Source organism: Notolabrus celidotus, chromosome 4, assembly GCF_009762535.1.
Source record: "Notolabrus celidotus isolate fNotCel1 chromosome 4, fNotCel1.pri, whole genome shotgun sequence".
NCBI classification, from domain to species: domain Eukaryota; kingdom Metazoa; phylum Chordata; class Actinopteri; order Labriformes; family Labridae; genus Notolabrus; species Notolabrus celidotus.
In genome coordinates, this window is record NC_048275.1 from 12,395,528 (window position 1) to 12,411,694 (window position 16,167).

At 40.0% G+C, this 16,167-nt stretch overlaps 2 protein-coding genes across 9 annotated transcripts; both read right to left on the minus strand.

The window, feature by feature from the left end:
* Window positions 1-1,046: 1,046 nt before the first annotated feature.
* Window positions 1,047-7,595, minus strand: LOC117811450 (cone cGMP-specific 3',5'-cyclic phosphodiesterase subunit alpha'-like). Of its 2 annotated transcripts, none has more exons than XM_034681720.1 (22): window positions 7,042-7,595; window positions 6,543-6,695; window positions 5,971-6,060; window positions 5,729-5,869; window positions 5,519-5,593; window positions 5,352-5,416; window positions 5,192-5,258; window positions 5,036-5,083; window positions 4,770-4,919; window positions 4,401-4,544; window positions 4,241-4,306; window positions 4,003-4,149; window positions 3,801-3,908; window positions 3,606-3,715; window positions 3,417-3,504; window positions 3,193-3,293; window positions 2,955-3,062; window positions 2,790-2,853; window positions 2,639-2,713; window positions 2,455-2,538; window positions 2,123-2,273; window positions 1,047-2,024 (listed from the first exon to the last, which is right to left on the minus strand). In XM_034681720.1, exons 1-22 carry the CDS (start codon window positions 7,507-7,509, stop codon window positions 1,993-1,995), a joined length of 2,535 nt encoding a protein of 844 aa, XP_034537611.1. In that variant the 5' UTR covers window positions 7,510-7,595; the 3' UTR covers window positions 1,047-1,992. The 2 variants fall into 2 exon arrangements, with proteins under 2 accessions (XP_034537611.1, XP_034537610.1); XM_034681719.1 differs by having other exon boundaries at window positions 1,047-2,030.
* A 4,397-nt stretch (window positions 7,596-11,992) lies between these two features.
* LOC117811453 (centrosomal protein of 55 kDa-like) lies at window positions 11,993-15,778 on the minus strand. Of its 7 annotated transcripts, none has more exons than XM_034681727.1 (9): window positions 15,569-15,777; window positions 15,256-15,444; window positions 14,497-14,562; window positions 14,134-14,284; window positions 13,732-13,858; window positions 13,450-13,639; window positions 13,281-13,355; window positions 12,869-12,979; window positions 11,993-12,245 (listed from the first exon to the last, which is right to left on the minus strand). In XM_034681727.1, exons 1-9 carry the CDS (start codon window positions 15,719-15,721, stop codon window positions 12,072-12,074), a joined length of 1,236 nt encoding a protein of 411 aa, XP_034537618.1. In that variant the 5' UTR covers window positions 15,722-15,777; the 3' UTR covers window positions 11,993-12,071. The 7 variants fall into 7 exon arrangements, with proteins under 7 accessions (XP_034537618.1, XP_034537620.1, XP_034537619.1 ...); XM_034681729.1 differs by having other exon boundaries at window positions 15,325-15,444; window positions 15,569-15,776; XM_034681728.1 differs by having other exon boundaries at window positions 12,896-12,979; window positions 15,569-15,776.
* Window positions 15,779-16,167: the final 389 nt, after the last annotated feature.

Sequence of the window (16,167 nt, forward strand, 5' to 3'; positions counted from 1 at the left end):
GTCACTCTATAAAGCTGGCTTACCTCCTATGACGTGACTGCTAGGCTTTTGAAACTGATATTCTCTCTTCTTACTGAACTATGAAGTTCACACGCCACCTGTCAGTCACCTGGCTGAGCTGGTCATATACAGAGGATGAGCGCTTTTGGAGGTGACACATGAATAAGATCAATGCCTCCTAAAGGAAGGGTTCACTATAACATTTATGAGACCATTAGACATAAAGTTAACTTCAAGTTGCATCAAAGTTCCCAAAAAATCTTCAGAAATGTAAGTAAGCATAAGTTGGCTTGAACTAAAGGTGGGGAATCTAATAAGAACACCTATGTGTGAAGTCTTTCCCAGTAATGGATTTGATAATACAGTGGAAATGATCGATCTTTGAAGTGATTTGATTGTTTTTTACAGTCATAGTAAAATACTGAAGAGAAACATGAAAATATTTTGTCTGCATAAGATCCCCAAGGGCTATTCCGATGTGATGCACCACAACATCTGCTAGCCATCCCTACTGAGGTTAGACTACATGTCAAACAGTCAAAGGTCAAGGGTCAAAATCTATACTTGCATGCTTTACACAGACAGTAAACCCTCAGGAAGATAGAAATGTGCATGTTTGTAAAGTGCAGCGTACATGGGTGGATATCCTGAACATACACTCTTTGTAAATCTATACCAGCTCTCTTCAAACAGACATCAGTTCCACTTTAGTAACACAGGCTTCCTGTAAGCTCATTAGCAGTTGATTAAAAGGTGATGTTTGGGCAATCCTGCCCTCTTAAATCTCTCTTTAGCCTGATCTTAGTTGTTAGCACCATGTACACACAGGCATAGTAGCCAGGCTTCTTAGAATCCCTGGAGCTGCTGGTGGCCATTGAGACAGTCTTGCTATTTAAAAACCTTTGTGCTGAAGGCGCTAATCCCTGACGTTACATCTTCGCTGCTGTTAAACTGAAGTACAGGCAACGTTTTTCCTCTTGTGGTTGTGCGATACAACTTTTTGGATTTTCAGAATGTTAAAATGAGCTACAGATGCACAAAAGACATGATTGGAAAATAAACTTTATTGACATTTTCATAACTCATACATGATGCTATTGCACATATAACTGTGTATTAATAGCTACACATGTTTGATAGTCACATTTATTCACAAAGCTAGTATTCCAATGTGTAATGTCCTGTTCAAATTACAGAAACCCTTTCATCATCAGAAATAAAATACAATATGTTCTGTACAATCTATCTGCTCCCAGGAAATCACAACATATATCGATTTCCAAACTGCATGCACCCCCTGCAGTGATTCCTCATGACACCTTCCTGGCTGTTAACGCTGCATGCACTCTGCACACTTTGACTTATGAGCAGGGCGGAAGTATTTTTACTTTATGTAAGCAGGGGACTTAAAAAAAGAAAGCCTGGGGGCTCCAGGGGGCTTATAACCAAATCCAATTCAGTCAAATCTTCTTACATCTCTCAGCGAGGTTGCCAGAGACATATGGTTCAAATCAACCTCTTGCAATGAGAGAGAGAAGAACTTGTAATTTGGTTAATTATGTCATTTTTCAACAAAAGTAGGAACATTTCTCTTTTAAATTTACAACCCCAAAATATTCAGATTTAATCGCCCTGACTGCATCTTATTGCAGCCTAATATTTCATATTCACACAACGTCCAAAAGCAAAGTGAGCTAAATATCCTTAAATTATTTTCAGTAAAAATATGTATAGTAATATACACACATGTTGTGTTTTTAAAATTCTGTAGGTATATACAAGTATAATCTGAACTGGGGGATCCTATAGTTATAGGATTGGTGATTTGAAACAGCTTTTTGTAAAAGAGGATGGATGTTCTAACACAGCATATAAAAATATTTTGGGTACTTTTGCACATTTGAATTTCCTCATCATGCTCATGCAATTCCACACACCACACAAATACACATCCAGCCAACCACTTGTAAATCCTTTGACAGTCCGTGAGGTCTAGCAGATAACACATGTCTTTGATTTCCCCTCTGCAGCTGCAAAAGGAACAAAAGAAGAAAGTCAAAGTCAGAGATATAGCTGATGATGCAAACACCAAAATGAGCAGGGTTGAAAGATGCGTCCTTACCTTGTTCATCTCCACCTTCCAGCTTCTTCTTCTCGTCTTCAATAGCCTTCATCTTGGCCTCATGGACGTCTGCAAGAGCTCTCCACTCTCCCCTGTTGATGGTCAGCCCGTCAAACATGGGGGTGATCTCTGTATGGAAGCGGGAGAACTCCTGGAGACACACAGCAAACACAGGGTAGAGAGTTGACAGAATGAAGATTGACATGTTCAGAGAATAAAGGATTGAGGAAGAAAACCAAGTTGCATGAGAACAGTCATTGCCAAAGAACAGTGTATATATATATTAATAATGTGTATTTATACTAAATGTGTTATTATTGGTATTCAGGTACCTTGTATACAAAAGTGCAGACAAAGTCAATAAATCCGCACTGCATCTTGGGCAGCTCAGCAGCGTGATTTCTGTCCATCATTGGCTAAAGGAGAGGAAAAAGAAGCAGACAATCACGTGTGTCATTAAGGCTTTTTGTCATCATTTGGAGTGTAGGTAACATATTATGAGACACTAAATCTTACAATAGGCTGCTGCTCAAGCACTGTCCTCTCCAGGTCTCCTTGCTCCCAGAATTCAGCTGCCACCATAAGAGCAACCTGGAACAAACCAATGGAATGAGAACAACGAAATAAACACTACAATGACGTTACAATCTGAAAGACAGGATCATACCTTGCTCTGAACTTCCCATGGCTTTGTAATGGCTGACAGATCGCAGGCTGTCATCATCATTGCCCTGCGGAAAATATGAAACAAGAATTAAAAATTTTTAATAACATCCAACTATCTAGAGACTAAAAGGGAAACTAATATTCACGTGCACTGCTATGTGTTTACATGATAATCTCCTTCCTGGTTGGATTGGTGGAGACATAGTTTATCTTCTCTTTCTCGTCTGGAATTGCTTCCATACTTTCCACTATTTTTTGGAACATTGTTCTTTTCCTGCAAGACAAGAAAGCAGTCAGATCTTCTCATAAGTCCCTGATGATCATTCAAAAGAATTCAAAGTTTTCAGTGAGGGAGCAGAACTTTTTTAGTTTACTCTGATGGGAAAAAAAAAGCTCTGACTCACTTGAAGTAGAGAGCAAGATCAGTGGCGATAATGCAAACTTCAAACAGATGCTGCACCGTCTCAAACTGACGCTTCTGGAGGTTTATGAAGATGTTCAGGTTCTGTGAATGACAGCAGAGCGACGAGGTTAGGCTGCAGCTTGATTAAAAACATTTGCAGATAGACAGTGTTCAAATCACAACTACTCTTAAACAGGTACAGAAAAGTTATCATAAAGTACCTACCTCATCCTCCATCAGCGTCTTACTGTACTCAAGATGGTGGCGCTCCATAATTGAGGAGCTGTGCAGTTTTGCCAGTGGGGCTAAACTCCTGAAAGAGTCCAGCAGAACAAGAACACAAGTCAGATTTTCAGTGTCTAACGATACATTTGTCCACAATGTCCCAAAGAAATGACCAAAAAACAAACATACTTTGTCTGGTAGAGATTGTTGGTTCCTCTGTGGTCAATATCATGGCAGAATCCAGCAGCCACCATGGCAAAGGCGTCAAGGTCAGTGTAGTACTTCTTCAGCTTACCCGTCTGTGGAGGGAATGGTAAAGACAACCCAGTGTTATGACTGATAGAGTACCAAATCAAATAAATGTGATAAATGTGAGAGACTCACTAGCAGCAGGCAGAACATGGTTTGTCCAACATTGAAGCCATGCCTCCAGTTGTGGTAGGTGATGTCACGGTATCCCCGGCGGACCGTGTACATCCATCGTGTCAGGATCTGCAGGACAAACAGGGCTTCGATGAGTTTTTATGCTCAGACACAAAGTTGTATCGTACCCACAGATGGGTTCCTTGACTAATGCATGCCGTACCTCAGCTGGGACTTTGAATTTCTCCACCACCCCGAGCTCAAAGAAGCAGCGGATGCCGCACTTGATGAGTTCAAGCTCTGACAGGGGGAAGTCGCTGAAGCGGAACTCGCGCAGCTCGACGTCCTTGGCCTCTGGGATGGTGGTTCTCTGCATTGTTTGAGACAAGGACCCAACAATCAGTATGTAATTACAGACAAGTTGATTAGAAGTCTTTAAGTCTACACGCAGCAGTGCTCACCAGCAGCTTGTACATCTCTTTCTGGTCACAGTCTTCTGGTACAGAGCCAAACTTGTCTTCAGTGTTCTGCAGGGAAACAATAGAGTAGAAGGGGTTTTGATTTAATGATCAGTTTCAAGTTTCTTTGAATGGACATCAGGACGTTTGAGCAGAGGCTCACCAGGATGCTCTGCACTTCAGTTAGTGTGGCCTTTGTCTGGTACATGAGCATCTCCTGGGCGATTTCTTTCCTCCATTCAGTCTGGTTCAGTTTGTCGTATGTGTCGCTGTTCAGTGTGGACCAGCCGAGGAACTGAGTCAGAGCCTGGTGATATTGGACAAATATTAAACAGTTAAGTTAACTGTGTGTATCTTGTACCCATAACTTCCCCCTCCTTACAATTTATGTTTTAGGTTAGACTCTAATAACACATATTAAATCCTCCAAAAATTGGAATAATCAGACTATAGAGAGGAACATGATCATATGAATAATATTTTCAGTACTTTTCATTTGGAATTTTAACTGTATTAGAAATATTTTCCGTACTTCTGTGATTTGTTCATCGTTCTCATCAAACGGTTTGCCATCTTTTCTGTTAAAGAAAGTGGCAACGCCAACAATTTCTTCCTTCTTGTTCACAATCGGAAGGGAGAGGACATTTTTAATCGTCCATCCGGTCTCATCCACTGCTTCTTTCTGTCAAATGAATCAAAAACAACTTTCGGTTTATTCTTGTGAATTATTGAATGTTTGTTGTATAAAAAAAATGAATGAATGTAGTGACAGATCCATAGTCAGATAAAGTGTTTTACCTGAAACTGGAAGTAGTCATCTCCTGCAGCATTCATCATGTTGCAGATCTAGGAGAGATAGAAATAATGCTGATTCATGTGTGTTGGGAGATCAGCTGATTCATGAGCCAAATGACTTTAAATGCTCTAAAGAAACAGAACAAAGGTAGAACTTACAAATCCATTCTCAGCGACATATGAAGGGAGTCCGCTGACCAGAGCCCAGTGATCGGCTGGAGGACCGCTGTGAGTTAAGAGAGGAAAACCTTAGTCACCATTCTGACAGCAAACCTTCACTGAGCCATAACCTGGTGTTACAGTACATGAGAGTACTTACGGGATAACTTTAATCTCCTCTTTGTCTTCCAGCAAGTAGTCAATAATCTTGTAGAAGCTGATTTCCTAAAAGTTTCAAACATTGGGGAGTGTTTTTGTAACTTTTCAATTCGAATATTTGCAACTCTATGGTTGAGAATACTGCTGAAAAACAAACATTAGACCTACTCTGCCATCAGGTGTCTTGGGGCCTTTGTATGGCTCCTGATCTCCTAGTTTGATTGGCCATTCATCAAAGAACTCCTGTAGAGAAAAAGACCAAAATCATGTTACAGCACTGACTTATTCACAGACATTACTTCAGCAGTGCATGATGCAACAGATAACTAGTTACACTTTCTTTGACTTCAATCTTTTTTCAGACGTTCTTCTACCCACCTTTTCTTTGGTCATGTCCAGGAGTCCCACAGAGTACCTCTCACACTTGATGTACACCCTCACTGTGTACAAAGCTTTGTGAAACTGCCTCTCAATGTCCGTCAACTCTTCAAACACTTTGCTGGCTGACCACAGCAACACCTGAAGAAAGAGACAGCTCATGACTTTTGTAGAAGCCTTCAGTCTTTTAATTTGATTTCTTGTTTTTAGTTTGAGTCATTTTTAGGACTGTGTGTGCTCACCTGGCTTCTCCTTGACTCTACATCCCACATGTAAGCAGTGTGGGCTTGGAGAAGGACCACATTAGCAAAGTTCATATATTTAGTGAAGAGCTGCAAAGACAGAGAAAAGAATCATGGTGTTTTAAGTATCAGAATCACATCTTCTTTCCATCTCCAGTCACAGCACATTGTAGAAACTCTTTGACTTATCTTTCCTGAGATGACCCCAAGATTTAAAAATAGGCCATGAGAGAAAAGTACTTTTGTCTAGGCCTCACCCCCTGAAAGGATTATAAGTTGAGCTGTCATAGCTGTGACCCGAAGCACCTAGACAAGCTTCTAAATATACAGGTCAGAGACAGGAAGCTGGAGGGTTAAAATTGGCAGTTTTTCCTTGCAAGTCAAGATAAGGAAGTGACCCTTGCACATAATTTGTCAGCCTACTTTAAGTGGTAAAACCAAGCCTCCTTTCATTTTTTCTCACCCACACTTTGAACGCAGTTTTGTTTGTCTCTGAGAGTCATTTCTGCAAAACACTTATAGTCAGTGCAGATCCCCTGCTATTAAGAAAAATGAACATCTTATCCACTCACCTCTTGGTCGCTCTTTGAAAATGACTCTGCACCTTGTTTGTTGAGTGCCATGATGACGCCGATGGGTTCCTTTTGATACATGATGGGAGAAGTGAGCATGCATTTGGTGGTGTATTTGGTCTGTTTGTCCACAAAGTCGCTGAAGTGAGAATCCTGGAAAAACAGGAAAGGGATTAAAGGCTCATATATTACATATATGATGGAGAATTATTGCATGATCTTATACCTCTTTAAAATAAGGCTCAAAGTGTAAATGACTGATTTATTGCATTAGACGTTCTACATTTCTGACACTTTTCCATCTGTGCATCATTCGTAAGTTTGCACTCTCTTGACTGAAATACACTGAATTTATCCAGAGATGATACAATTACAATATTAACTTATGTTACCTTCAATATAGCATGGTTTAGCATGTTTGTTTCCCACATCACAAACAGTTTGACCTTATTCTTTGATGTGTCTAGTTTTAAAGTTATAATCTCTGTCACTAGCTCACCTTCTTAACATCGGCGATATTCTGAGGCTTCTTAGAGTGAGCCGTCCAACCAACAATCCCCATGTCAGTGGGAAAGACAATCTCTACATTTGGGTTCACAAAATTTTTCTCAAATGGAGAATTGTGTGTCACATCAAAGAGGACAGTGGACAGCTCGGGTACTCCGTTGCGAGCCCTGCAGCCGAAGAAGCTGACCCGATCAGCCTGGATCAGCATAGCAATCCTCTGGAGAACTTTATGCAGAGCTTTTTCCATCATGTTGTCGCCCTGCAGCTCTTTTAACAGATCAAAGATGAACTCGGCCTCCTGAATGGTGGAGACTTCCTTGTAAGAGGCCGGATCTTTCAACTGGACCTGGTTGTTGAAGGCAGCAGTGATCACATCTGCTTTGATTTTCTTCTCATAGTACTCCTTTGCAAACTGTGGGTTGTTGTCAAGGAACTTCTCTGCAGTGTCTTTGTCTGCCATGTTGTCCAATTATAGATGATGGATCCCTTCTAAAGCTGCACAAAGATGCTCCCTTACAGCTGGTCAGAGAAAGAGCAGAGCAGTAAAAGTCCAGATGATGTGGCAAAACAGACTCTAGTGAGACATTTCCAAAAATCCTGAATCACAGGCTGGAAGCTGCAGGTGCAACCTTCTCCTCTGTAACAGAAGGTAGAGAGTGGCTTACTGGGTAAGGGGATCCCAGGGGGCACTAATAACTGTGACGCAAGAGTCATAAAGCCCCTGAGCTTTCTTAACCGCAAATCCAAGCACTTGTCATTTCAGAGAGGCCAATCCCATTACAGGTGATGGTAGGTAAGTTATGGCACATGCATGTGTGACCTATGGGGTAAGCAACAAGAGGTCAAAACTGAAATGATTTCTGTGGTTTTCTTGAAAATTTCTTAAAATAAACTGAGATCAAAAGCCCCTCTCTTCTTCACTCATGCCGAGTACAATCTGGAAATGTTGTTGATTCATGTAAAAAAGTAGGATAGTAGTGGGAAGACTTGCTGTATGATTTCAGGAGGATAAGGATAATACCATAACTATAATACCTTGCAAAGGTCAGGGCAGACATTGGCCACTTGATGAAAGCTCTGTTTAAGTGTCTTACAGTGTCTGAGAAGCTTTGTATGAGAGAAAGTGATTAATGTAATGATACAGTGACACCTGGCAAGCTGGAATAACTGACATAGAGCCGGTCTATTAAAATCACAAAATACCAGTTACCAATACTCGGATTTATTGAAAGAACTCATCCTCCAGACGATGGATGTGAAGGTTCATTTTAGAAAGCAGCTACATTTAACCACTGACAGGATTAAGGGGATTGCTGATCGCTACTTGGAATTTAATTACCATTGTTGGCCAGCAAACTGTGATTGTTTCATGTAATCTAATAGTGAGACAAGTACTTCCACAGAATTTTCTAAAAAGTCAGAGATGAGGCATACTGTATAATAAATAAATTAAAGCCTGAATTAACAATCAACTGCTTGGTTCATTTTCAAAAACATTTAATGTTGCAAGTTTTTAGCCGTGCAATACTGGACGTCACATTTATTTATTGGGATTTAAACCTAAGATACCATACTGTAAGCGGAAAAAAGTGATTTAAAATCAAAGTTAAATGGGGCGCTGGTGGCCTAGCGGTCTAAGCGCCCCACATACAGAGGCTTCAGTCCTCGTTGCAGGGGTCGCCAGTTCGGTTTACGGCCGCAACCATTTCCTGCATGTCTTCCCCCGCTCCCTCCCCACATTTCCTGTCTCTCTTCAGCTGTCCCATCAAATAAAGGCAAAAAGGCCCAAAATATAGCTTTAAAAAAAAGTTAAGAAATATTTTAGGAGCTTAAACATCAGGACATTGTTTGTGTTCCATTTTTTTCATTAGGTTAGTTCAGATGTTTTGTTGACAAATGTGGGCTCCTGAAGCATTTTGTACCAAATTTTCAGAGTAGAGGAAGAAAGGTGAGAGAAAACATAAACACTGACACAAGAGTCATTGGACTTTCCATAGTCATCAGTGTCTGCTTCAAACCAACACAAGATTCCGCATTGCTGTGGTTTGTAGACCTGAGGGATCTTTTATCACTAAGTTAAATTTGAGTTTCCAACGGCTCCAGCTAAATGGCTTCTGTGCATGCCTTGACTCCACTAGCGCAAAATGTCACGGTATCAAACATGGACGTAGTCTCGGTGACATCACCCATTGGTTGCTGTAGTCAAACTGTAAACATGTTTATTTTTGCTGTAAAGATCGTTTTCTTTGTACGGATCTGTATGCAGTTTTCCGCGCCTCCAGAGCCAGCCTCAAGTGGACACTTGAGTAACAGCAGTTTTTAGCACTTCTACATCGGCTTCATTTCTGAAGACTGGAGGTTGCCCATCGAGGTGGTATTATGGCCTTGCATGGGAGGAGCATGGAAGTGTGGTTTCCATATAAATATACAGTCATGGATGGCAATGGTGAAAATGACATAAGAGAAGTGACAAAGCACTTTCATCCCATTGAAAAGCCAACTGAGGAGGATGGAGGTGTGTGGAGAGAAAGCTCAGATAAAGATAGCGGTGTTCATTGTCCTGAGGTTCAAAGGAGGCTCAGCCTGCCAGCTGCTTGACAATAAAGGACGCCAGAGTAGTGATGGTGACACAGCAGCTCATGGTGATGATATACAAACAAACAAATGTACCGCTTATCAGCTACAAACAAGTTTGGGGTCAAGAAAGTCAAACTGGCTGGCAGTCTGTTCCCCGGTTACCAAGACTGCAAGTCCTGCCAAGTGCTGCTCCCACTGAGATGAGGACTGCAGTAGTAGCCAAGATCTTAACCATAGCCGTGGCAACATGATCCAAGCCCTGTGGGTCAGATTGAGTGAAGTTCTTCATGTAGAGGAAGTCAGTGTGAGGGGAAATGAGCCAAAATGGTGATTTAGATCCAAGATACTTACTCTCTACTACTTTCTCTCTTGTAGGCTGCAAAATAAGTGAATAATATTATGTTAAAAAGAGCTGATGTGTTATACATGGAGAGAGGTAACCTGTTGCTGATTTCTCCAGCTACAAGCTGAAGGGGGAGAACAAAGTATTCGATATTTCAGCCAGTGCTATTTTAGTGTGACATTTTTTTCACTTTTTTTTTCAAGTCAATTCAGTTTGCTTTATTGGCATGAACAAAGACATGTTGTTGCCAAAGCACACACAATTCATACACATTACATATATATTCATTACAGATATATTCATTACATATTATATATATTACATATTTTATACGCATTAATGAATGATGGTGTTACCCATACAGCATGTCTCAATGTCCTCACTTGATGCGGTATGCTCATAAAACCTTCACCTAAAATCAGATATTATGGGATGGTGCGTCCCTCAGGCTGTGACAGGCAGACACATATTTAGCAGCCAGAGGAGCTGTTGACCCTTCCCCCAGGAGAACTGACAGTTTCTCTTCTGGGGTTAATGTTGGGAAGTTTGTTACTATTTTAGTAATTTCCCTGTAGTGGGAATCTCTTAGTAAAGAGAACTTGCTAATCTTTTTTTTTCCCACTTAAACTTATTCAAAAATATCAAACACACTTACACACTGTTAATAACATCCTAACAAATAGATCTACTTTAACACATATGCTTTGGTGTTGAGTGGGATTAAGTTGTCAATTCACCTGTGGATTAACCCAAATTCTAATCTTCCATTGATGCAACTGTTAAACTGTTATACAGTACTGTGAACATTGCAAATAAGCTAAAGGTGATCTCATTAGCTTGAGACCATTTCATTTACACAGTGAATTAGATTACCAGGTGAACATCCTACAGTAAGAAGTCAAGTCTGTACAATTATCTTTTCTTTCATGCAACACTAGGGACATCAATGTTAATTTCGTAAAAGAGGAGACTTTTACCTGAGAAATATTTCTTTTGGATGCACACTGTGTCTAACATATATCATCCTTTCACAAAAATAAACTATATCCTGTCAGTGTTGATGATCTAAAAGGCCACGAGAGCAACTCTGTCTAATGTCAGCCTCTCAGACAGGCTGGGCTCAGTTCCTACATTTCCATTAAGCCGCTTCAGTACAGAAACATTCTGAAAGACACAACAAGTTAGTAAGTGACTGAACCCTATTAGCATCTTTTTCCCTAAGCTGATAGCTGTGGTTAACTCTTGGTGTCGCGTTCCCTCTCTGAGCTCTCAGCCACTGCACAGACTGCACATTCCCCATATTGTTCGTTAGCAATACTAATCCACTTCTTTAAATAGCACAGTAAAGGATTAACTCACACAAGCTGTTTTGAGCTATTCATCTGGTTTGGACAGTGCGAGACCTGCTCTCGCTCAAGGTCAAGGTCCTGTAGCATCATAATCAGTACAAGTATCACAGAAATATATGTTTTGAATTTTCAAACAAGAATAGAGAAGAGTTGCCATACGAGTGACTGAAAGATTGCACATAAGCACAGCAGTGTTTTGAGCTAAATGCAAACATTAATATGTTCACATTGATGATGCTAACAGTGCTAAACACAGTCCAGACCTGAGGCTGATGGGAAAGTCATGGGTTCTACAAGTATTTGGTCATACTATAATTTTCAAGAAGTGTACTTTTTAATCTGGTGCCAGATGAAAGCCAGGGATCAACAAAAGACAATCCATCCAGAATCTGTCAAGTTTTGCGATCAGAACCAGAAACGCGAACCTCAACACTCCCAGATTTAACATCTGGGAACCATATACCAAATGTTGTACCAATAAGAATATTAAATATTGAGATTTTCATTGAGCAAAATTTGACTGGATGTTGGCGCCACATTAACAAAGGATCACAACAGGACTGTCTACTCTACTGGGAGCATCTGTGGAGCAACTTAAAATGTTCTGGTTGATCAAAGAATCATTTTAGAGATCACCAAACAGTCATTGATATGTTTATAATCAGGAGCACAACTTAAGGAACATAAAACTGTAGTTTATTGAAATTTTAGACAGCAGAATACACAGAACAGAAGATTTTTCCTTCTCATCTTTCAGTCGTGACAGGCTTCCAGGTGCTTAATCCAATCTCTGTATTGATGAACTGGATATGGGCTCTCACAGACGGGACACTCCAGGGAGCTTTCATCCTGCAGACTGCTGTTAGGGGATGATTGAAGGCTATCTCTGGTGGCCACTTCATACGGGTTACGATCCTGCTGTCCCCTCTAATGCAAAAAAAGTCATCAATCAGTTGTAGTTATTAAAACTCAGGGTGATTGAAGCAGTTTTTCCAAATAAAATTAAAAAGCTGGGATAACTGACGCTTCTGATATAAAAAACTGATTGAATCATATTTGTTATGTCAAGATTAATCAATCATAGAGACACCGAAGTAAAAGAGCACACACACACACACGCACACACACACACAATGCTATTTCTGTGATCTATTCGGGGAGCCCTTTTCAGTTGTTGTGGATAGCTTTAATTAAGTTTTTGATTTCAGATTCAGCAGGCTGCTTTTTCAGCATATAAAAATCAAACATGACACCACACAGTCTGCCAAACAGTGGACAGGCAAAGTCAGCCACTAGTTGGTGAATGTGGTGGAACATTAATCATCTAATGAGCAGAACATTTCTCTTAGAGCTACTTTAAAATATATGATGTATACTTTCTGTTTCTCTGTGTCTAGTAACTGCCCTATCCTCTCTCTCCAATAATAAGCTGATGTTCTGCCTGCAGGTTTTCCTGCTTCCCCCAAGAAGCACAATGAATGTAGCTTTAAAATGATTCACTGATGAAGTTGTAATGTATTAATCTAGTGTTTTGCACTATTTATGCCAACCTTATGCGGTTTTGTCAGGTTTCTCACCATCTTCAGTAGTTTGACCACCTGCTTCCTTAAATATAAACAATCCTGCCGCTCATCCTCAAGGTCCTGATGAGAAATCTTGACCTAAAAAATGGAAGAAAATGAATCAGAGAGGTGCTGGTGGCCTAGGTCTAAGCGCTCCATAGAGGCTACAGTCCTCCTCGCAGAGGTTGCCGGTTTGACTCTCAGCCGGTCGACCATTTGCTGCATGTCCTCCCCCACTCTCTACTCCCCACATTTCCTGTCTCTCTTCAGCTGTCCTATCATTAAAGGCAAAAATGCCCAAAAAACATAACTTTAAAAAAAAAAGAAGAAGAAAGAAAATGAATCAGAATAGAGAATTCAACTTAATAATGTAAGAGTAATGTAAGAGTGCCTGTCATACCTCTCGTTTCAGGTCTGCAATCTTTTGCTGATCTGCTTTGTAAACATCTTTAAAAGCCCTTTCACACATGTCCGCCTGGGGAAATTTTTTTTTTTCTTGTGGTGAATATCTTCACTAATATTATGATTGTATGATCTTTGTGTTCTCAATTTTTTAACGATATACATACCTTTCGCTCTAGGTAAGCTGACTTGCACTTCTCTTCATGCAAACTGCGGCGCAGGTCTTCTGTCTCACATCTTTGCTGTTCCTCTCCACTTTCAGAGCGACTGTGATCATCTGTTGAACCTTCTCTGCTTATCTTTAAAGTCTGCAGCTGCTGTCTGAGCTCCTCTACCTTTTCCTCCATTTCCCTGTAACTAAACATGAACTTGTCCATCATGAAGTTGGTCACTACTCCTTACTTTTCCAAACTTTGAGCACTGTATTATTTTTCAGACAGAAGACTTACCTGTTTTGAGTTTGAATCAGTTTTTGGCTGGTCTCGCCAAACTTATACCCGAGGACCTCCAGATTATCTTTGGCTTCCTGTAGGAGGGATTCATAGTGCTCCTGCATCAGGCTTATTTGAACTTCATCTGTAATAAGGAGGGTAGAGGATAAAAATGACACAATTTAAAATATTCAGAGTAAATATTGAAGTTGACAAACAAATGCTTTATAGAACTTTGTACATGCACTATCTTGTAATAGTAACATGCATTATTTTTTACAGTGCATTACAAAGTCCAGATTCTGTATTATTGTGCTTCTCCAGTGCAATCTTGATATCTTAAAAACCTTGTTGTGACAGGCTCTTGCCCCTTGATGCCCCAGTGGTGAATGCTCACTGCCCACTGTCTCTGTGGCTTACCATCTGAATGGTGCTCATTGTGTTGCTGTAAGCAGGCCCGACTGGCTGCGTTCAGCTGCTTCTCCAGCCATAACTCTCTGGCCAGAATTGCCCTCACATAGGCCTCACTCTGCTGGTCATACTCCAGCCACTGCTTGTTCTTCTTCAAGGCCTCGGGGGGCACAATAAAACAATGAGAAGCACATAACAGATAAAGACAGACAGAATGTTGAGCCAGTGGGATGGCTGCAAAGCAAAATCACTCAGCAAGACATGTTTACTATACATAGCCAAACATCCTCATTACAAACAAATGCACCCACAGAGAAGACAGAAAAAGTAACAACAAAAGCAGACACTGGACGTTAACTGAGCAACACATACGTCTTTGAGGTTGTATCTGAGTTGTCTTATGTCGTCAGCCAAGGCCTGTTCATCTGGAGCGGAACCCTGTTTGACAACAGATAAACACAACACGTCCTTGATTATACTATCTGGGAATCAACATTTGCCTTACTCAAAGGAGATTGAAGTGTGACATTTCAAAACATGGTTTGAAAAGTTGTCTTCAAAGCATCATCTTCTCAATTAATATGGCATGTGGTATGCTGTGTGCAAAGGAGTTGGATATTGTGGATAGCAGTAGTTTCTTGTAAAGGAAAGAAGACACTTGAAAATAAATGCTGCCATCTAGTGGTGTAAAACTGGTACACAATATAAGGTTTTTAGAGGCTTCTCACTGAAGACAGTTCTGGTGTAATGCATCATGCATGCTGACTCAATGTCAATCATTCATGTTATTTGTGACAACTATGATTTTCCTACGATGTGAACTCATGATGTTAGTAGCAAAATGGTTGATTCTAGGTAATCATTCTGCATTTAAAGCTAGGTAAGACGACAGAATGATTTAAAGATTTTGCTGGAATTTAAAAGTATTTGTAGGTTGTAATAAATAACTCTTTTAGAACATTTTATATAAAAATATGAAGATATTTATCTGGAATATCTCCAGCTCAACAAGGCATACAGTTTGGTGTTATTGATCATGATCAGAACCAAATTTACTCATTTCAAAATCAAGCTGTTGCTATTCTTTGCAACTTTGTTCTCAAGATACTGACACTTTGCTGAGAAGATTACAAGCTTATTCTTGAGTTCTTCAGTCTCTGATGAATAACTGGATATGATTCTCCTCATCCTCTTACTTACTCCTTCCACCTGATTATCATCAGCCTCACTCAGCTGCTCTGATAGCACAGCAATCTTCTTGTCTTTAGACTTCAGCTGATGACTACCCTCCAGCCTTAGTGTTTCAAGAGTGAGGAATCTCTGCAAAAAGACATTCATAAGTGTGATATTTGTTAACACTCTCAACATCTGTGGACATCAGGAATTACAAAGAAACTCAGCTCGACATAAATAGTTATGACTAGAAACGGTAAACAAAATGTACCTCCACTAGCTTGTTGAGTGCTGAATAATGATGATTAGACTCAACCAGCATCTTCTTCAGATAGTCATTCTCCGTGCTCAGGCTGCGGACAACCACATCAAACTCTGCGTTCATTTTTTTTCTGAGGGAAACTCTATATTTGGAGGGCACCATCTTGATAGACTACGATAAACTGACACAAAAATAATACCATGTGGAATTCATCAAAATATAGAATTCAAAAATAAACATTACTAAATAAAGCACGTTTCCAAATTAACCCTAAAACTGTTTTGCCACAGCAAATGATTACATTTTTTTTAACCTAATGTCATCGTTTGAATTCATTTTCAGTCTATTCCACATGCTTTATTAGTATTTGTGTAGAAGATAATATTGCAAAATCAGCAACTTATAATGAGACTGAAGGGAAATGAGGAAAATGGGTAATATTTGTATTACAAGAAAGAAATCTTTGGAAGAATAAATATGAAAACTAAATCTGCTGATGTGAACAATTGCTAAAGGTATCTTTTATGTGACACCCACGCTATTACTAGATGATTACTCACAAAGCTAATAAGCACCTAAACTCAACCTAATTAACATAAACAACATTT